This window comes from Gadus morhua, chromosome 11, assembly GCF_902167405.1.
Source record: "Gadus morhua chromosome 11, gadMor3.0, whole genome shotgun sequence".
Lineage (NCBI taxonomy): Eukaryota > Metazoa > Chordata > Actinopteri > Gadiformes > Gadidae > Gadus > Gadus morhua.
Genome location: NC_044058.1, coordinates 24,399,102 through 24,420,202, shown reverse-complemented (window position 1 = coordinate 24,420,202; position 21,101 = coordinate 24,399,102). Strand labels below are relative to the sequence as shown.

General features: G+C 42.3%; 3 protein-coding genes across 4 annotated transcripts; 2 read left to right on the top strand and 1 right to left on the bottom strand.

Moving 5' to 3' along the window:
- Positions 1 to 1,751: 1,751 nt before the first annotated feature.
- Positions 1,752 to 5,199, top strand: si:ch211-225p5.8 (sodium channel subunit beta-1). The gene is made up of 5 exons (XM_030370656.1): positions 1,752 to 1,933; positions 2,347 to 2,513; positions 3,131 to 3,365; positions 4,034 to 4,193; positions 4,937 to 5,199. Exons 1-5 carry the CDS (start codon positions 1,894 to 1,896, stop codon positions 4,980 to 4,982), a joined length of 648 nt encoding a protein of 215 aa, XP_030226516.1. The 5' UTR covers positions 1,752 to 1,893; the 3' UTR covers positions 4,983 to 5,199.
- Positions 5,200 to 5,618: 419 nt separating this feature from the next.
- LOC115554053 (potassium voltage-gated channel subfamily E member 1-like) lies at positions 5,619 to 6,735 on the top strand. 2 transcript variants are annotated; one of them, XM_030370657.1, is made up of 2 exons: positions 5,619 to 5,897; positions 6,087 to 6,735. In XM_030370657.1, exon 2 carries the CDS (start codon positions 6,103 to 6,105, stop codon positions 6,496 to 6,498), a length of 396 nt encoding a protein of 131 aa, XP_030226517.1. In that variant the 5' UTR covers positions 5,619 to 5,897; positions 6,087 to 6,102; the 3' UTR covers positions 6,499 to 6,735. The 2 variants fall into 2 exon arrangements, with proteins under 2 accessions (XP_030226517.1, XP_030226518.1); XM_030370658.1 differs by having other exon boundaries at positions 5,635 to 5,897; positions 6,090 to 6,734.
- Positions 6,736 to 8,522: 1,787 nt separating this feature from the next.
- On the bottom strand, positions 8,523 to 9,998 carry LOC115553999 (apoptosis-associated speck-like protein containing a CARD). The gene is made up of 3 exons (XM_030370575.1): positions 9,593 to 9,998; positions 9,261 to 9,317; positions 8,523 to 8,953 (listed from the first exon to the last, which is right to left on the bottom strand). Exons 1-3 carry the CDS (start codon positions 9,861 to 9,863, stop codon positions 8,682 to 8,684), a joined length of 600 nt encoding a protein of 199 aa, XP_030226435.1. The 5' UTR covers positions 9,864 to 9,998; the 3' UTR covers positions 8,523 to 8,681.
- Between the last annotated feature and the right edge of the window lie 11,103 nt (positions 9,999 to 21,101).

Below are 21,101 nucleotides of genomic sequence, written 5' to 3'. Positions count from 1 at the left end.
ACCTCTTATATTATATAATTTGAGCTATTCTCAAATGAATCCGAAAGACCTACCTATTTTCTTAAAATAAGTTTAAATTATATGAATAGGTTTTCATACACATGTTATCATCGAAATATACATTTACTCGCGCCAAGAAATGCAAAACACCCCCTACGGATAAAGTTATGGAACAGCCCAAGAAGTAACTGTTTGGAAACAGCGGAGAAGGCAATTTCGAGGAAGTGTCGAATGTTGTTACTTTGACTTTAATTAAAGTCGATGTGACCTCAAACGCAATTGTTATTTTACTTTAAATAAACCCTTCAACGCACCGACCAGGGTGTTGCGTCTCGTAAAAGGAACCGGAGAATGCACTGCTTCTTCTGAATGTCTAGGCCATTATCAGTAATCAGTCCATATGATACACCGACTATGAAACAAATAAACATGGAGGTCCATGCCCCCTAACATACGAACTAAATTGTTCATATTTTGATCACAATCAAGTTTTGATACAAAATATTGGGTTTCTGAGTTCGGCCTGATGTGAAGGAAGGACATATGGGGACATCTGGTGGTGGGTTAAACTGCATGCATAGTCACAAGCACTGTCAAATAAATTATGTTACTACTACATTTCTTCATGCATGCCTATTATTAATTCATTGTGTTTGTTGTGATTGTGATCATAAATTGTGTTCTTACCCCGTGCCTTCATCCAATGACCTCGTCTGCAGCTCAAACAAGCGACGACAGACGACCCTGATAAATAGATAAAGTTAGTTCAAGTTAAAGGGTATGCAGAGTACCTATTAGGCTACCTCGGACTGTCGGACATATAATCAATGATGTTGTTACATCAACTAAAAGGTTGAACAAGTAAATTAAAGATAATTGGCATGTCAATATTCTTTACTTCATAAATAGCCTATATCATATGAAGTCATTGTGAAATATACAAAATATCACACTCACACCCACATGCAGGCACACACACACACACACACACACGCACACACACACACACACACGGATAAACACACACGACCCACAACCTACTACAAGCACAAACACCTGACACACACTGCATCTGTGTCCTGGTTGCTCCCTGGGTCTAGCGGGGGTCTCGCGGGAACCTGGGAGTGCTGTTTTCTGGCTCCTGGTCCGGTCTGATTCCGGTGTCGGGAAACTCAATCTGCGCTAAAAATACAAACCCGGAGTGGCTTAGTAAGAGAGAGGTGGGCTATATATCTGTCGCTCTCTCTCTCTCCCCTCCCCTCTCTCTCTCTGTATGTTTTTAGGGGGAACAGGACAAGGCTCTACCTCCGGCTCTAGCTCAAGGTCTCTATACGGCCTCCTGGAAGACCTGGAGCTGGAGCGACCTTGGGCATGACGTGGGACCGTCAGAGCCCAAGGCTTCACCCGTGACCTCTGTTGAGCCTCAACATCAGCTCCATTTACCCCTATCATCTGCTTATTGATATATTATGTACACGTTATTTATAGCTTATGAATACGTTATGTAGAGCCTCATATTATCTGGTTATGAATACATAGTAGTTAAATAATCCATCAGTTTTTTTTAATAATGCATAGTTCATAGTTCGTAGGATCCCCTTATTCATAGTTCACAGTTCATAGTTAGTTTTTCATAGTTCATTGTTAATCATTAATATTAATTAGTATTAGATTTAGTAGAGGAGTCGTGTTTACAACACTACACCGTGCTGAGACTATATATAGCAGGCTAGAACCCAGCTGTTCGCCACAACATTATTATGCCCAACGTGTTCTCCGCTGCGGCTATCTGTTCAGGAGTCGCAGTAATATTGAAAACTTGGAGCATGCTCCAGTAAATTCACTAAGTAGACCGTTTTTTGGACAGTGCACGTTTTCGTTGCAGTGGAAATAATGTTTATTTTTATTTTCCTAAGTGTTTTAAATCTTTATGGTAAGTATTGAATATTGGCCGTTTATTGTGTGTGGCAAACAAGCAAACACATGTTGAATGGTCGACATGTGTCTGGCATAGAAGTGTTTAGCATTCGGGGTTGTGATTTTATATGCTATATTATACATAGTTTATATATGATAGAACATTAATATTTAATATTCCCAATCAAATTCAAACTTCTATTCTAGACCCTAAAGACGAAGTCTTTTTCAGAACCCCACAGTGCCTCCACCCTCTCCTCTTCCTCCTTCTTTTCTGCCCACCAATTCAACCTTCTCCTCCGCCTCTTCTGTCTTTCCTGCTCCTCTCCACCTCTATCTTATCCTCCTCCAACGCCTGTTTCATCTGCTCCTCTCCTCCTACATCTCCTCCTCCTCCTCTTCCTCCACCTCTTCCTCCCCCTCCTCTAGTGTCAGGGTGCTGGGGGGGCTGTGCGGAGGTGGACTCCCTGACGGAGGCGGTGGAGGGAGAGGGCTTCCTGCTGGGATGTATCTCCTGTAAGAGGAGGGAGGAGGTGAAGGCAGAGGCGGTGGTCGACTGGTTCTTCAAACCTTCGGCACAAGAGAACTACAGCCACGTAGGACTACTACACCTCGTTATATGCTAGTTGGCCAGCTACCGTGTGTGTGTGTGTGTGTGTGTGTGTGTGTGTGTGTGTGTGTGTGTGTGTGTGTGTGTGTGTGTGTGTGTGTGTGTGTGTGTGTGTGTGTGTGTGTGTGTGTGTTCCTGTCAGATCTTCTAGTACGAGTACTCCTACTACTAGTAGTTGGCTACTATTATTAATTTGTGTGTGGGAATGTGTGTGTGCGAGTTCCTGTCAAATCTTAGTAGTCAATAGTACTCTTAGTATCAATTAGTACTACTAGTGGTAGTTAGTATAACTACTACCACTAGTAGTGTGTGTGTGTGTGTGCGTGCGTGTGCGTGTGTGTGTGTGTGGTCAGATTTTCCAGTACTACTAGTCCCGCTAGTTGTAGCTCTAGTAGTAGTACTACTACTGCGACTGCCAGTGTGTTCCTGTCATATCTTCCAGTACTAGTTATATTAGAACTACTGGTAGTTCTAATAGTGATACGACTAGTAGTGTACATGTTGATTCCCCTCAGATCTTCAAGTATTACTACTATTACTACTGTAGTTCCAATAGCCCTAACTAATAGTAGCCTACTCGGCGTGTGTGTGGGTTCCCATCAGATCTTCCAGTATGACCACCCAACAGCGCTTTCCCCAGACCCAGTCTTCGCTGGGCGTGTGGAATGGCGGGGGACCCTGGACCCAGACATCCAGATCGGAGCCATTTTCATCAGCAACCTGACGGCCAATGACTCGGGAACATACCGCTGCCGCTTCCAGCGGACCCTCTTCCTGAGCCTGTACAACCACGAGGATATAATCGAGAAGAGGGTGGAGCTACAGGTGGTGGCTGAAGGTGGGTTCAGTTGTTCAGCCGAAGGTCGTCATTCCGTTCAGTTCAGACACCCATGTCTTTTACCTCCGTTTATATTTAGTCAGACCACAAACATACCTGTTTTAATATAATGGTCCTTTTGTATACAGTTAAAAAATTATACAATAGTCGTGTTATTATTTTAATTACATAATACCTTGCTCAGCCCTTAATGAGAGTGTGACATGCATACAGTGACGTGGGTTTTAAGCATTCACCTTTATATATTTTTCAGAAAATTAAAAAAGGAATATACTGTTTGCTAAAGTAATCAACCCCTTTCACTTTGCTACACCTCAATGTAAATAAATACACAATATAATTGTCAGAAGCTATCTCTAGGTGGTCTGTTGAAAAAAACTGAGTTAAGGGATGTAAGAAGAATCATACAATACAGATACTGTCAAATCAGGCCCTCCCAATCTGTGCTCATGGGCAAGAAACAACTAGCAAGATATAACGATCTGAGACTAAAAGTTCAGTGGCTGCTATGATTTTTATTTATAGTGCATTATATACATTTTCTGAATGCTGTACAAATATGATCTATAACGCATTAGAGCAAGAAAGAAGCCATTACTTCTTAGCATGGGGATTCTGTTCATTGATTCCATACCTGTGTGACGCACTCCGTTTGGCGTGTCCTGCAGCCCAGCGCGAGTTGACGGCGGTGGTGGCAGAGATCTTGATGTATGTGCTGATCGTGGTGCTGCAGCTATGGCTCATCCTGGTCCTGATCTACTGCTACAAGAAGATATCGGCAGAGCAGGAGGCCAGAGAGGACCGCAAAGCCCTCAAGGCCCAGACCAAGTATGCCCTCGCGTAATCATCGTTCTCCTTAAAGGGGACATATTATACCACCAGGTGTGAGGGTGATAAGCCATTACAGGCAGTTTGGAAAATCTTCCTCTTCTAACATCACGAGTGGGCGTGTCCATCTAGATGTAGGACGGATAGAAGAGCAACGTTTGCTACAGTCTACTGGGAAGGCTGGTAGACTGATCTATCCATCACACATCTAGGTGGACACGCCCACTTGTGATGTCAGAAGAGGCAGATTTTCAAAACGGCTTGTAATGGCTAATCAAACTCACACCTGGTGGTGTAATAGTCATATATAATATAATAATAGTCACCTTTAAGTGCTGGTAGTGACAGTAATGAGCATGTTTGTGCTCCATTACTGACTCTAGGTAAGGGACTAGATTAGAACGATTATCTTCAACTCTTACTGGCAAACTACACCCTCAAGGTCAAGACCAATTACTGAAGGAGTACTCTGCAAGTACTCCTTGAGTAATGGTAGTACAGACAGTACTGACAGTAGTCCTCAAGACTACTCTCCTTCATTAGAAAACAGCTGAGCGGGATGGTACTTTTAACACTGATGGTTTGGGGGTTTAGATCCCACACATAGAGCAAGGCATTAACACACCCAGGGTTACGAGCACACATGGCTGTAGTACTCATGGCGGGCGGTTCTCAGGGTTTGCAGTATTTGATGTGCCTTCAGGGGAACTCCACCAGACCTAACCTGTGGTGAATGTGTTCAGACTTTTAGATCCGGATGAGGACTGCGATGGCATCAAGACAGAGTGACTGAAGGGATACGCCCTCATGCTGCAGTGGTATTTCAGTAGAAGTTGAGTATTGGCTAGACTGAAGTCTTCCAATAGAAGGAAAGTACTATTTTTAATTATTAATTATTATTAATAAAGTCTTCGAGCGGCAAGCATATACAGATGTTTTTAGCAGATTTATTTTTCCTTTTAAAGTCTGTTCATATTTTTTCTTCCTATCAAACTGGAACTGCAACTGACAGTTTTATTTAGGTTTTATAACAATATATATTTTATATATATTATTTTTGGCCTACAATAATAATAAAGTTTCATAAGTAACTACTCAAGCACTGTTCCTGAGGTAATCTGGATGTTATTTCAGTACTTCAGTTAGGTCAAACTTTAGGCAGCCAAAATGGAGCATCAATGCTTTTAGCCCATCCACCAGTGAGAATAATATTGACGATAGTACAGTAATTAATAAATATAGTATATCGTAATATAATAATAGTATTCTGTACCCTGAACATCAGTATATTGGATATCATTACTTTTACTTCAAAGAAAAGGCAAGATGACCTAGTTTTAGGTTTACATAAAATGTATTCAAATTGTACATCCAAACACATATGTTAGACACATCATAAATACTTAATGTATGGTTTATATAACATATATTGTGATCAACTCGGGAACAAAGAGATGACTTGCCACCGTTGGGCTGAGGCACAAGCCGACAACGACCTTGCAGCGTGACCGGGGGCCGACAACGACCTTGCAGCCGACAAGGTGGCCGACTCCCCCACGTTTCATTAAAGGTGTTGACGGGAGAACCACGAAACGGATCTGCTGTTCAGGAGAGAGGGCGGAGGAGAGGGGAGGAGGCAGAAGAGGGGAGCCAGGGAGAGATCCCCTGAGAGAGCAACTCTTATTGTTTCAGGGTCTCTGAACGGTAAGTTTGACTCTCCTTCATCCCACATTTGTCTTTCTAATGATCCCTTACTCTAACTTGTCTTTCTTACCATATCTGTATTCATTTGTTCCGGTTGTTTCATCTTAGTAAGAGCTGTGAGCCGACTCCTTGTCTGAGGTTTTTCCGGTTAACGTAAGGAGTTTTGAATGTTTCTCCCGGTTGTGACAGCAGGGCACGAGCAGCGATGACCCCCATCCCCAACGGCACCCAGCTGCACTCCCTTATCCTCTCCCTTCTCATGCGTCTCAACGGCACGACGGCCGGGGGACACTACACTACCCAGCAGGCCGAGAGTGGTCAGGGGTTTGTTTACATCCTGCTGGTTGTGGGCCTGTTCAGCTTCTTCACCTTCGGCATCATGCTGAGCTACATACGCTCCCGCAAGCTGGAGGGCTCCCAGGACCACTACCACCAGTACATCGCTCACGACTGGACCAAGGCCCCGCCTCCTTACACACCTGCGAGCAAATCAGCGCAGGCCAGGTCTCCAGCAAACTCCAGCCCCGACACTGTCATCTGCAATCCTGCGACCGATCCCGGCCTATTCCGCGAAGCCAATCATCTAAAGTCAGAACTTTAGTTAATGTCTAAAATAAATGTCATGCATCACATGATGACGGGTTTCAATTATTTCAGGTAGTTTTCATCTTCCACAACCTGACTGAGTGACTTTAGGACCCAATGAGATGTATGATACAAATGACTCAATAAAAAAGAATATCCCCCAAGAGGCCAATGTGTATTTGTATACTGTGAGATTAGAACAGATAACAAATAAACAACAGTCTTCAAACTTAAGGAAATAACTTAATTGAACGAGAAGCAAGGCTAAACAACTAATGTTGTAGTTTTGATCTGGATTCAGTATACTGCTAGGTCTACTATAGAGCACCAGAAGATATATAAATTCGAGCACACACACAATTTACTTCTCACACACGACTGGGTTTGAATCCAGCTCCAGCAAACGCAGTCGGCCCGGCCCCATCAAGCGTGTGGCCTCGAGTGTCACTCGAGTGTCACTCGCCTCCTCACTTTGTACTGGACGCAGGCTGGTCGTGTGCTGCTCAAGTTGGGCAAGAGATTCTGGGAATCTCGCTTGCGTGCGGGTAACTCGGTAATCGTGGCGCGTTGAAGGGGCGGGACGAAAGTTGAACTTCATTACACTTAAAGGTTGGGTATGGAATTCTCCTTTTTGGCCATTTTTGCAAAATTACTTGAAATCCTTATCATAACCCACTAACAGCCACGGAGTTAGAAGTACTGACATGAAAATTAAACAAGTCAATCATCTGTGGAACGGGCAGGCCTCGAAAACTCCAACCAATGATTTCCAGAACCACCGAGTGGCATTGGACAGAAAGTACGTCAATCAAACAGTCGTACTGCACTCCCCCTCCCCCGCTCCCTGCGCGTGACCCCTTCGTGCACGTACTCAAAGCTTGTGACCCATAGCAAGCTTCTGTTTGTTGTTATCCTGTGGTAGCTACTGGAGCTAGCTAACTAGCTAATAGCTCGCTCTCGCGCATCTGTGTTCGCGCTTGTGCATGATTGCGCGTCCATGTACTTGGAATGGGTGGAGTCAGAGTCAGCGTTGAAGGAGAGGGGGTAGAACCATTTGAGTTATGTATTTTCAAAATCTGCTCGCGTTTCGCAAATCCCATACCCAACCTTTAGTGAAAATGGTGAGCGCGTCTTGCAGCGCACGTTCTGCCATTTGATTCCACAACCGAAATTCAGTGAGTACTGGCGGACAAAGCGTACGAGTGGTGAATTTAATTTCATGGTTTTAAGCAATTCCATCGACATAGTGGTAGGCTCCCACAAGCAATCACTAGAGAGTGCGGCGAGGAGAGGATAGGAGAGGACCATTCTTTTGTCTGGGCCGAGCCCTGAGAGAGCGAGAGCAGAAGAGAACAAGATTTTGAAACTAAACAAGTACCCTCTCGCTTCCCAATCTCCTGGCAGCAGATGGAATCCTCTCTACCGTTCGCCGAGCAGATGCCCTGATTGGTCAGAAATGACTTAATCTCTCAACAGATATTCTCATATAGCGCATCAATAGCTGAGCGCCCGTAGCCAGCTATGAAGTCACCGAGGTCCGGACCTATGTACTTTTTTTTCAAAACCGTATCAAAAATCCGCGAGAGAATTTCTCCAAGATGATCGATGCTTGAGTCAGTTTAGACTTCTTACATTGTGTCCACCGTGTGACATCTGGTGGTCCTGGTGGGCCTTGCTCGAGGCCTCAACCAAATGGAACCCCTAGAACTGACGCCGCACCAATGTACCACTGGTTTTCAAACCCTGTGCTTTGGATTACAACAAATTACAATGAATAACATGAATTACCTACCTATATCCTATATGTGAAAACTAAATTAATTCTGGTTCTACTTCTGCACTTCTGTTGCAAAAAGCCTGATTCCTAATTCATACACCCAATCGATTATTATTTTATTTGTTACTGTCCATTGCCCTGTCGTAGGCCTACAACATTCCAGACCACTCAAATGTAGGCGTATAGTTTCTCGGTCGCATCGCGTCACTTGCGCGTAGGCTATATGCGCAAGTGATTCCTAATTCATAAAAATACAATAGAGAAACATTATAGGCATAGTATTTATTTATTTATAACAAAATTAAACAAAACATTTGGTTGAGAATAAGTAATAAAAGACCCAAAACAATTAGCACCCTCCATTATTGTTGTCCTTAGCACTAGGCCGCTTATGTTTGGCGTTATATGTAACACACCATGGCTCAAGATCCCCTCAGGTCCTGGAGAAGAAAAGGCTCTATTTCCTCCAGCATGCGGAGGAAGATGTCCTTTCCTCTGGTTCCGCTGGACGTCAGGGCCCCATTGTACAGGTGTCGGGCCTGTTCATGCGGGTTGGGTATGGCCATGATGGCGTCATACTCCTCCTGACTCAGCACACCGAGCTCCAGCAGTTTATTGATGATAGGTGGGAACCTCCGGATCCTCTGAATCAGGGAACTCCGGTGTTGGTCCACAAAGTGCTCTACAGGTCTCGCTAGAATGACAACATTCAGACTCTCATTCCCATTCTTTGTTACAAATTAGTATTTGGCAATTATAAATAGGCAAATTGAGAGAGTTTGAGATGAGAGAGAGAGAGAGAGAGAGAGAGAGAGAGAGAGAGAGAGAGAGAGAGAGAGAGAGAGAGAGAGAGAGAGAGAGAGAGAGAGAGAGAGAGAGAAGAGAGAGGAGAGGAGAGAGAGAGAGAGAGAGAGAGAGAGAGAGAGAGAGAGAGAGAGAGAGAGAGAGAGAGAGAGAGAGAGAGAGAGAGAAGAGAGAGAGAGAGAGAGAGAGACACTAACCTGTTGACGGTGGGGTTGTACTATTGGCACTAGGTCGACTGCCCGGCAGATTCAACTCTGCGCCAGTAGAAATAAATAAATAAATGGCATCGTTCGTGTCTTCACATTCTGAACATAAAACTGTCATAGGGCAGCTCACAGGAGTCTGATGGTCAAATGGTTGGATGACCTGAATGTATTTTCATTGGAAGTAATTAGCAAATTTGTCTGAGAATTCACTTTCCATGACGATTCGTGATTAAACCCAAATCGATAGCGTGGCACATTGTGGTCTAAGAGCGATCTCCTCTTAATCATAATATCCTAACTATCATCTCCATTAATCAACTTACCCTCCAGTTTGGCCTCAAGTCGCGCTGCGATGTGGTTACACTCGATGGCCTGTAGCGTTTCCACCACTACACTCCCGGCTTTAGCGTCAGTGAAGGTTGAGACGAGAACATCAGCGATACCGACCTCATCCTTGTCCTCCAGTGCTCTGCGCCTGACCCGAAGCTCTCCCTCCCGCTCACGGTCCAACAGCCTGGCGCAAAACTTCTTCAGTTCATCCTTAGACAGATCCTCCAGACTGTGTTGCAGAACTTGTTTTATCGTTGAAGCCATAGCTTACACCACTGAGTTATATCATAGTTAAATATATTTATAGATTATTCAAAAGGTTACATACAAAAGGTTGTCTGAAACCAAACGCCGCAAACGAAAACTAGACCAGGAAGAGCCAGATAGCGGAAGTAAACTACACCCAATCGATTTTTTTTATTTACTGTGCATTGCCCTGTTATAAAACATTCAGAGCACTCAATTGCGGGCGTATAGTTTCTCGGTCGCAACTTGTCATTTACGCGTTTCAATCGGTAATCAGATTAAGCCAAAGCAATACAGGTACACAAATAGTCCATTCTCTACAGGTTTTAGTTTTGTAGCATAAACGGATTTGCAAATATGAATAAATAACTGTGAAGAGAATAAACATTACATTTGTTTATTATTATTTATTTATTTACATAATAAATTACACATTATTCTATACATGAAGGCGATTACTCATCGAACCAAATTATACAACAAAACATTCAGTTAAGGTTGAGTAAAAGACCGAAAACAATCAGCACCCTCCATTATTGTTGTCAATAGCAACATGCTGCTTATGATTGGCAATATATGTAACACATCATGGTTCAAGATATCCTCAGGTTCTCGATAAGAAGAGGCACTATATGGTGTGTTCCTGAATCCTCGGACGCCAGCCTTCCGAGTTGCATGTTTGACGTCACTCCCGGTCTCGGAGCATTCATAGCGTTCCTGTTCGTCTTTGTGATTGTGGCATGAAATTGGCTAGCCGTTATTTATTGTTAGCTACATTAGCCTTTTTGAGCAAAGCAGCCTGAAACAAACAACAAAACTTTAAATTGTATTGCACGCACAGCAAGAGCATGCAATGTATAAATTAGTGACCGGAAAAAAGTAGCAATGTAATCAAGTGTGTAAGAGCATTTAAAATCGACATTAAAATGACCTACGTTGTACAAATGCAAAAAAAAAATCTCTCACTGCGCTCTGTCTTCTCTCAGATTTTCGAAAGATTAAGACAAAAAGGGGGCATGCCTTCGAGAAATGCTGCAAGAAAGCTGGGAGATCTTCGACTTTCGACTCGGAAGTCTGGCGTTCGAGGATTCAGACACACACCTATAGAGTGGCCCCTTCCGATAGAGCCCGCATCCTTCGAAGGACGCGGTCTATGAAGGTGTGGCCTTCCTAGACCGTGAAGGCCGGACCGAACAAACGTTTTTAAATGAGACGGTCTGGCCTACGGAGCATTTCAAGTAGGGTTGCCGCGGTATACGGTATTACCGGTGTTGAGGCCAACACCGATTACTCAACACCGAGTTTTTTTTTTTTTTTTCAGTAATAACAAAACAAATTCAGTAAAAATGAATAATATAATTATAATTAAGAAAATTAAAATGTGTAGAATAGGCCACAGTTCTGCGCTGTGCGGGAGAATTGTCGCGCCCAGAATTGACGAGCTTCCTTACAAGACCGGTTACCATAGTAACGCCGGTAAACAAACCCCGCGAACCCCAATCCCTACGTGAGCTCCCCGCGCTACGGCCATCCGGAGGCGCACAGAGCTTTTGGCCGTGATATTATGATATATACAATTATATTATACTATTATATATCGAACGTTATAAGACGCAGAGAATTGGCATGCTGCCAGCCGCTGTCACCAAGTGTGAGAGGAGAGTTGACGGAGAAGATGGCGGTTGACCTATAGTTTCAAAGTTAATACCGTTTATACCGGTAATACCGGTGTTGACACGAGCGTATTACTCGGTGTGAAAATGTCCACACCGCGGCAACCCTAATTTCAAGTTTGCGTAACAAGCCGTTAACACCCTTTACCTTGCGTGATGATGTGACGCTCCTGTCACTTAGCAACCCTGACAGCTGCGGTTCAAACCGAACGGCGGAGGGGAAATATGGAGCCGTTTCATATAACCCACTAAGAGATGTCCACTTTCACTTAGCTGTGCACTTCTCACTTTATTCTTATTTTCTATTTTTTATAATCTTATCTTCTATGCTTGTAATTTATATTTGTACGGAGCACCTGGAACGAAACTATTTCCCCCCGGGATCAATAAGGTTTTCTTAATATAACGCTGATTAGTTTAACGTTATATGGCTCGTGTTAATGAAATTAACTTTGACAATAAAGTTACAAATTTAAAACAGTCCCAACTTTATTTTATGAAATCTGCGGTGAACACGGGTTTAAATACCCAAAACCGCACAAAAACCTGCTCTGACCAGGTTTGATTCAGAGCATATATTTCTATTTTCTATAGTAACTAACATAGGCTACTGTGTTCATTTTGGAACGGAGAACCTAGGGTTACCGCAAACCCTGGGCTAACTTACCCGGTTATGTGATAAAACCGGCTTTGTGGAATATCCCGTTTTTTAAAGAAAAGCCGTGCACGTACTGTTGCGCAGTGTGTCTGTGTTTCAAGTTCAAAGGTGGCCCCACGTTCAACGTACATTAACCTTGGATAGTCAAGTGCCGTGTTGTCCATTATCCCTTACATAACCGCTATGTCATTGACACAATTAGGCCTATAGGCATTTTTTATTCTACAAATTCATATTATAGCTGTGAGAATTGTTAAGAAAAATCACCTCCCCTCGCCCTGGAGTCACAAGCCGACAGAGATCCCTGCAAGTATCAGGGAAACCTATTACAGGACATTCTTTCCAAAAATTAAACATTTAGAAGAATACGTGACACTTTGTTTTGATAGTTATATACCTCTGATTGGAGATTGATTGTCGGCGGCTCCTCCAAAATAATGTTTGTACCATCAACTAAAAATGACACAATTAATTTACACTCAATCATTTCACATTTGATTAGCAAGACAATTATTTATGTCCATTGCCAATTACAAACGCCTTGGATGTCGAGGCAGTGGGGTCAGAGGACATCCCCCCTTCCACTCCTACCATCATCGGCCGACCTTCGTTATTGGCGAGAGCCAAAGTCTGATATTTTTTGGATATAGAGCTCGAGGACCCCCCCCAGAGCACCCGGAGTGTTCTAGAATAGAACACGGCCAAAGGCTGTGTGCTCCTCGCCATCGCGATACGTCCACTCTGTAAACAGAGCACATGGTACCCTGGCCAAAAAATCCTCAGGGTCACACCCCCAGCCTCCTCCTCCTTGTCTTTCACTCGCCCGGGGTGTAATTCAATGTAAAACCGCCACTGGTTACACTCGATGGCCCGCAGTGTTTCAACCGCTGCCCTCCCGGCTTTAGCGTCAGTCAAGTTTGAGGCGAGAGCATCAGCGATACCGATTACGTCCTGGTCCTCCAGTGCTCTGCGCCTGACCCGAGGCTCTCCCTCCCGCTCGCAAATCTTTTTTCGGAAGATGTTAGGGGCAGGTAGCCTACCGCCTTTTCGCCTCTGATTGATTAGAAGGGCTCTCCTTTAAATCGTGTTTCGATCGCTGTTTGGGGGAGGTTAGGGTTAAGTTTAACCGTGAACGTAACCCTAACCCTAACCAATCGGAGGAGAGCCATTCTAACCAATCAGGGGCGAATCAGAGGCGGAAAAGGCAGTAGGCCTACTTGCCCCTATAGTTGGGCAACTTAGCTAGAAATTATATAAAGGTTGTGCATTTTATGATAAAAGCGTCAAATTTGGTACACTTGTAGCCAAAGACATATAGAACAAAATTAGATGTGGAGGCACGCCGAATTTTCGATATGGCGTCCCTTTTCAAGATGGCCGCCAGTGACCGCCTGTTTTGAGATTAAATTTCACATTAACAATGGATAATAGTTGATAGGAAACATGAAATTTGATAGTAATGCTCAAAGACACAAAGGAAAAACAATACAGATATGGAACCATCATATATTTTTAATATGGCAATATGAAAAAAAAAAAAAAAACAGTCTCATTAATAATGAATGCACAGAGAGGACTCACAAATGTATTTTGTGATTTATATATAAATTACTCTCTTCCCACAAATACATTTCAATGCACACACAAATGGATATCGGTATGTATAAATGTAAAATAAATCCATAAACAAAAATAAGTTTCACAAACACATTTCTGATCCACACACAAATGTACCTTGTTTTAAATAAATGTAATATAAATCCATAAATATATTAATTAAAACAATATTCGCAACTTTCATCACAATGTATTTGGATGTTGTAACATTTATATACAAACTGTTAAACTTGTATTTACAAGACGTTTTTCATTTGTGAATTTACTTGCATTTGTGTGGGAACTGGTCTGTATTTATGTGTGGATTTTTGAGACTCTCCTGACGTCGCTAGATTCACAAATGCATTTTTTTCAACAAGGAAGTCTCTGTAGCCAATCAGATGCCTCCCTCGTTTTCAGTCAACCACATGACTGCTGTGACTGGGTTTTTACGTCGGTGCCGTTTACTACTTTAACGGCACCGATAATCCCAAAACCCAGTCGAAATTAGATGGAAAAAGTGTGTGGCTAAACGTGACGCAGCATTTACTTCTTCACCACCTAGAGATTGTTATGTACGATCATTCAAAAAACCATGTTCTTTCCGATAGAGTAGACATTTGACAGAGAACCGGGAGGCTCGGAGGCTGGACTCAGAGGTCGGAACTGCAGCCATGTGATTGGCTGAAAACGAGGGAGGCATCTGATTGGCTACAGAGAGTTCCTTGTTGAAAAAATTGCATTTGTGAATCTAGCGACGTCAGGAGAGTCTCAAAAATCCACACATAAATACAGACCAGTTCACGCACAAATGCAAATAAGTTCACAAATGAAAAACGTCTTGTAAATACAAGTTTAACAGTTTGTATATAAATGTAACAACATCCAAATACATTGTGATGAAAATTGCAAATATTTTTTAAATTAATATATTTATGGATTTATATTACATTTATTTAAAACAAGGTACATTTGTGTATGGATCAGAAATGTGTTTGTGAAACTTATTTTTGTTTATGGATTTATTTTACATTTATACATACCGATATCCATTTATGTGTGCATTGAAATGCATTTCTGAGAAGAGAGTAATTTATATATAAATCAGAAAATACATTTGTGAATCCTTCTCTGTGCATTCATTATTAATGAGACTGTTCTGACCCCATAATATGGTCACTGGCATCTATTTTTAGATACATTTTCATAATAATGGACATAAATGATATGAGGATATATATTCTGTCTTAACAACTGCGTCCTTGCAAGGCGTAGACAGATAGCTAACTAGAAAGAATGTGGAATGAATGAGGCTCCAGAACGTTTCTTCGATGCAATGTTCTTTTACTCTATACATTGTTGCTCATTCTTTTTTGTAAAACTATAAAATAAACAGAAAGACATCAAATTACCATATGTCAAATTACTATCTCATCAACATGTGTTTTATATTCACAAGCAACATGCTAATCATATCGGACGCTAACCAAGAGCTACATAGTTAGCGAGCAATGAGTTGAAATGTGTTCTTAATCAAACATAACGTAGAACAGTAAAGTATAACAGAAACGTTTTCACGAGTGTTTACATCAAATAACTCAAACAATAATTGCGTACAACACTTACGGACGTATCTACTCCAAGGATCTGACAGTGAGAGACAGCTTCGTTGCACACATCTCTCTCAACACGTTAAATAGATTCTCGCGAGCGAGGCAAAACAAAACAAAGGCACGTAGGGTGCGATACCAGGGTACACCAGCAGGTGTCCTTCTTGTACAAGTTTAAATAGCAAAGAGGAGCAAATAGATTAAGTCAGAACAATATATGTTGGATTTATCTACTAAGCATAGCACTTGGGAACCTTCATTTGAATTACTCCTTTTTCAATATGGTGGCAAAGATGGCAGCCAACTACCAAAAATGTTCAAGATGGTGACCATGCCTGGTCGCCTAGGAAAACAGTGCTTTCAATACAATTGCATTTATCTTATTTGGATATCAGTTAGGGTAAGCGTTGGGTAGTCTGTGTAGATTTGTGTACATTCACATTTCCATGAAATAAAATTGTCCTAAATATAGTGGATGTCAAAGCACAACCAGGGCACACTGTTGACACCACTGCTGTGAAACGCAGCACGGGGTTCAGTGACAGCTGATACACTCTGCTTTATAAAGCTTCACTTATTTGTGGTAGTTTAGTGATGGTTTAGTGGTAGTGTAGTTTAGTTTCCTAAATGTTATCTAATGTCAGCCCCACTTCTAGTTGTTGATGACATGATGTAGTTAGATAGCCGCACCTAAATAGACAGGAAGTGCCAGCGTTGGAGAGCCGAACCAAGGGTAACGGGGCTTTAAATGACTTTCATTTAGTTACCTGGAAGGTGTAGAGATCGCACAGGAATTAAATGTCACTGAATGAACGATCGGGCTATGGTGTAGGGTAGTAATCACATCTAACCTAGTTGTATCCCATAGCACATTGGTAAAAGGATAGTCCCTCGGCATTCACCTAAGAAAATGGCGAAGAACTTTAAAGTTGTGAATCTTGTTGATCAAAGGTCTACATCTAAGACTGACAGGAATCTCTGTGCAATATGTCCGGAAGTCAAAGCACAAGAATCATTGACATGCCCATTGCAAAATAGGTTGGTAGACAAGGGGAGTGGGTACAGTTCACTTGCAGAGCATTTCACAAAGTTCAGTGAACTGAACAGCTCCCTTCAATATTCGCACTTGGACACTTAGATGGGGGTTGATCTGGTGTCGTGTGGGACCGCTACTGGTCTGAAACCTTGAAAGCTGCTACAAGAGCAAAACGTGGCCAAGGGGTGCAGAGAACACAATCGCTGGAAGGCCACGAGGTCGCACTGCAGCTGCAAGCTAGCTAACAGTTCTGGGAGGCGGGCGATGCAAAACGGTGACGTCATAACAGCACTCCCTGCTGATTGGTCGGTTTTGAGGTAATTGCTGAATGGGTGGTTGTGATGTTGGCCCAGGAGAAATTAATACTTGGCCATATCATATTGTGCGTGCAGAGACGTGTGGTGGGTGCTGCACCCACTCCCAGGAACTGGCAAAGTTTTCTGAGAGTTGACAGTAATAAGACCGAGTTGTTCACCTTACTCTCAGAGGTTCTGCTCAGAGGGAATTTGTGCTGGAAGACAAACAGCTTGTTGTCACAAATGACGTAGATGTCCTCAGTCAGCCACTACTTCATGATCTGTCCTCAATTGCTGCATGTACATACGAGGAAGCTGATAGTAGAATGTTAATACATGTGGCCCACGCAGCAAGAAATGGCCATCAGAAAATCATGATAGGAACATGTTGATACTGATGTTGTGGAACTGGCTGCGGCAGTTGCTCAGGATCTCCAGCCAGAAGGTGAGCTAGGGTTGGCACTTTGAACTGGAACTGGTTTTCGATACCTTGCAGCCAATGCAATTGCAGCAGGACTGGGGCCTGAGGAGGCACAAGCACTTCCAGTGTTCCATGCACTGACCGACTGTGACACTGCATCCAGCTTTGCTGGCCATGGGAAGAAGACTGCATGGATTGTGTTGTTGTGGGCACTATGGATTGTCTTTCCAGAACTTACAAATGCCCTGTTAAAAGTATCTTCCGCCCCGATAACATACCCCAAGATGTTATAGCTACGATCGAGAGGTTTGTTATACTGCTATATGACCGAAACCAGCCAATGCACAGAAATAGACGCTGCAAGGAGGAAGTTATTTGTGAAGAAACTTAATGTTCTGTCTATCCCAGCGACAATGGCCGCCCTAGAAGAACATCTCAAGCGAGCGATTTACCAAGGAGGATCAGATGCTGGTACCAACACCAGAACTACCTTCAACATGTAAATGGGGCTGCTCAAAGACATTTGAGGGTTAGTATGCACCCTTCTGGACATGCCTGTGGGATGCAGGCCAGTCCAGCTATGAACTTGTCTCCTGTCAATGTAAGAAGGGTTGTGTTAGGCAGTGCAGGTGCAAAAAAGTTGCTTTAGAATGAACAGCTCTCTGTTACTGTGAAGGGGAGTGCTAAATAGACTTTCCCGCGCTGGACCTACTTAGACTATCACATATTTTGAGTCTTAAATTGCAGCTTCTGAACAATTCTGATGTTCATTTACTTTACATCAGATCCAGAAAAATATAACGACACAACGATCATCCAAATCAGGGAAATCTATGCAACTTTATTGCAACTACCATTTTTGCTCGTTGGCTGCCATCTTGGTCACCATCTTATAAAAATGTATAATCTAAATCATAGTTCCCACTGCAGATGCAATGCAGATAAATCAAACATGTATCCTTGATATATAATCAACATCACATTAAATCCCTCATTAATATGAAAATTGATTGAAAGCAGTTTTCCCTGGCAGCCAATTTGGAAAATGACCGCCATATTGATCATTTATGAGGATCCATGTCTGTATTAAATGCCTTTTGTGTATTTGGCCATAACCGTACCAAATGTCATGCTTATATCACATATTATCCATTGTTAAGGTGAAATCTATTATATATTATCTATCTATAAACAGTAGTCACTGGTGGCCATCTTGAAAAATGGATGCTATATTGAAAATTTGTCGTGCCTCCACATCTAATTTTTTGTCATATTGAAAAGTCTTGATCCCTTCACATGGTCGCCATTTTTCAAAAGCTATTTTGAAAAATGGCCACCATATAGAAAAGCATTGACCACTCTACATGTTCCCCATTCCTTTGGCTATAACTGTACCAGGATGTATGTTTCTATCACCTATTATCCATTGTGAAATTTATCTAAAAACAGTCATCAAGTAAAACAAGTAAAATAGAACTTCGGAAAACAATCTTGCAGATGAAATCATCAACCTGCACACTGGATGCGATCCCTACTGCCTTTTTTAAAGATCTTTTAGACAGTTTGCTGGATGATGTACTAGTGAATTGCTCTTTGGAATCAGGTATTTTTCCGGAGTCGCTCAAAACAGCATCAGTCATGCCCTAACGGAAGAAAAATAATCTTGACCCTTCTGTGCTGAACAATTACAGACCTATATCAAATCTGCCTTTTTTGGGCAAGATTTTGGAGAAAGTTGTTTTAAAACAATTAGATGTATTTTTACATGAGAATAATGTTCATGACAAATTCCAGTCCGGTTTTAGGAAAGGCCACAGCACTGAAACAGCTCTCATTAAAGTAGTTAATGACCTCAGAGTGAATATGGAGCATAAAAACATTTCCATCCTCATGCTCCTTGATCTGTCAGCCGCAATTGATACGGTCGATCACAACATACTCATAGACCGCCTTAATAACTGGACCGGCCTTTCAGCCACAGCCCTATCATGGTTTTACACTTATCTCACAGGCAGAAGTTATTTTATCGCTCTTGCTGACCAACTCTCGGACACACATGATATATTCTCCGGTGGTCATCAAGGTTCCATTCTTGGATCATTATTATTTTCTTTGTATATGCTGCCACTTGGAAAACTCATCTGTGATCACGGAGTTAACTATAATTTCTATGCTGACGATACTCAATTGTACTTGTCTGTAGCTGCAGACGACCTCAATGCCCTCACTTCCCTCACAAATTGTGTGTCTGCAATTACACAGTGGATGAGTGAAAACTTTCTTAAATTAAACGAGGACAAAACTGAAATTCTTATCATTGGTACTGAGGTGCAAAGAGATATAATGTTAAGAAGATTGGGAAGTCTGAGTTTACAAAATAAGAATACAGTAAAAAATCTGGGTATCGTTGTTGATTCTGAGTTGGATTTTAAATCACATATCGACAACAACACAACAAAGATTGCCCCTTTTCACCTGAGGAACATTGCAAGAGTCAGACCTTACCTATCCATGGAAGATGCAAAAAATTGATGCATCCATTTGTATTTTCCCGTTTGGATTACTGCAATGCACTTCTTACTGGTCTACCCAGAAAATATATAGAAAAATTGCAACTTGTTCAAAATGCAGCCGCCAGAGTTTTAACAAAAACCAGGTCGAGAAATCACATCACTCCAGTTCTAACGTCACTTCACTGGCTCCCTGTAGCATTGAGGATTGATTTTAAATTGTATTTATTTTACTTTGTTTTAAAGCACTACATTGTTTAGCACCCTTGTATTTATCGACAACTTGTCCGAATATGTCCCAACTCGACCTCTCAGGTCCTCAGGTGCCGGCCTGCTTAATGTATCAAAGATGAACAGGAAAAAGTATGGTGAAGCAGCATTTGGTTTTTATGCACCGATGGCCTGGAACAAGCTGCCCAAACGCCGCAAACGTAGGCTACACTAGACCAGGATGAGCCAGATATCGGGAAATAAACTATGAAACCCAATCGATTTTATTTCTGCTGTGCATTGCCCTGTCAGACAACCACTGCTGTATGACAGGGCAAGACCTATCAAATGTAGGCGTATATTTGCTCGGTGGCATCGCGTAACTCACGTGTATTTAAAAACAGCCTGATTCCTAATTCATAAAAATGGATAGAGAAACATTGCAGGCATAGTATTTATTTATTTATAACAAAATTAAACTACAAAACATTTAGGCCTTGAGTAAGATTGAGTAAAAATAAGACCCGAAACAATCAGCACCCTCCATTATTGTTGTCCTTAGGACCAGGCTAGTTATGTTTGGCGTTATATCTAACACACCATGGCTCAAGATCTCCTCTGGTCCTGGATTAGAAAATCCTCTAGTTCTTCCAGCACGCTGAGGAAGATGTCCTTTCCTGGGGTTCCGCGAGCGAGCGAGCGAGCGAGCGAGAGACTAACCTTTGGACGTCGGGATCATGCTGTCGGCCAGCTCACAGGTTTCTGATGCACAAAATGGTTTGATGATGATGACCCATAGCTAAAGTGAAAGAAATTTCATTGGAAGTGATTCGCAATGTCTGAGAATTCACTTTCAATGAGGATTCGTGATCAAACTGCAATGTTCTTCATGGAAAGAGGGGTCGAATCCAAAGGAATAGCTTTAAAGAGACTTTATTTGTATAAAGTATTTTCGGTATGGTAAACAGATGCTCTGAAGTAAAGAGAGATTGAAGGTGTGTTCTAAGCACGTGCGAGAGTGTTCTCCTAGCTGATCCTAGCCACAAACCCACGTATGTCTAATCGCTGCCGGGAGAGTTTTATTGTTTTCATGGCCAGGGGCTTTCTTATGGACTCAGCGAGGACCGGAAGGCTTGGAGAGGAACCGGTGTGACGTAATCCTCGGTTTTCTCGCCTGGTTTGTGATGCTGCCCATCTGTGGCTAAAGTATCTATTTCAGCCTTCAGTAATGTCCTGCTTTCCTTGT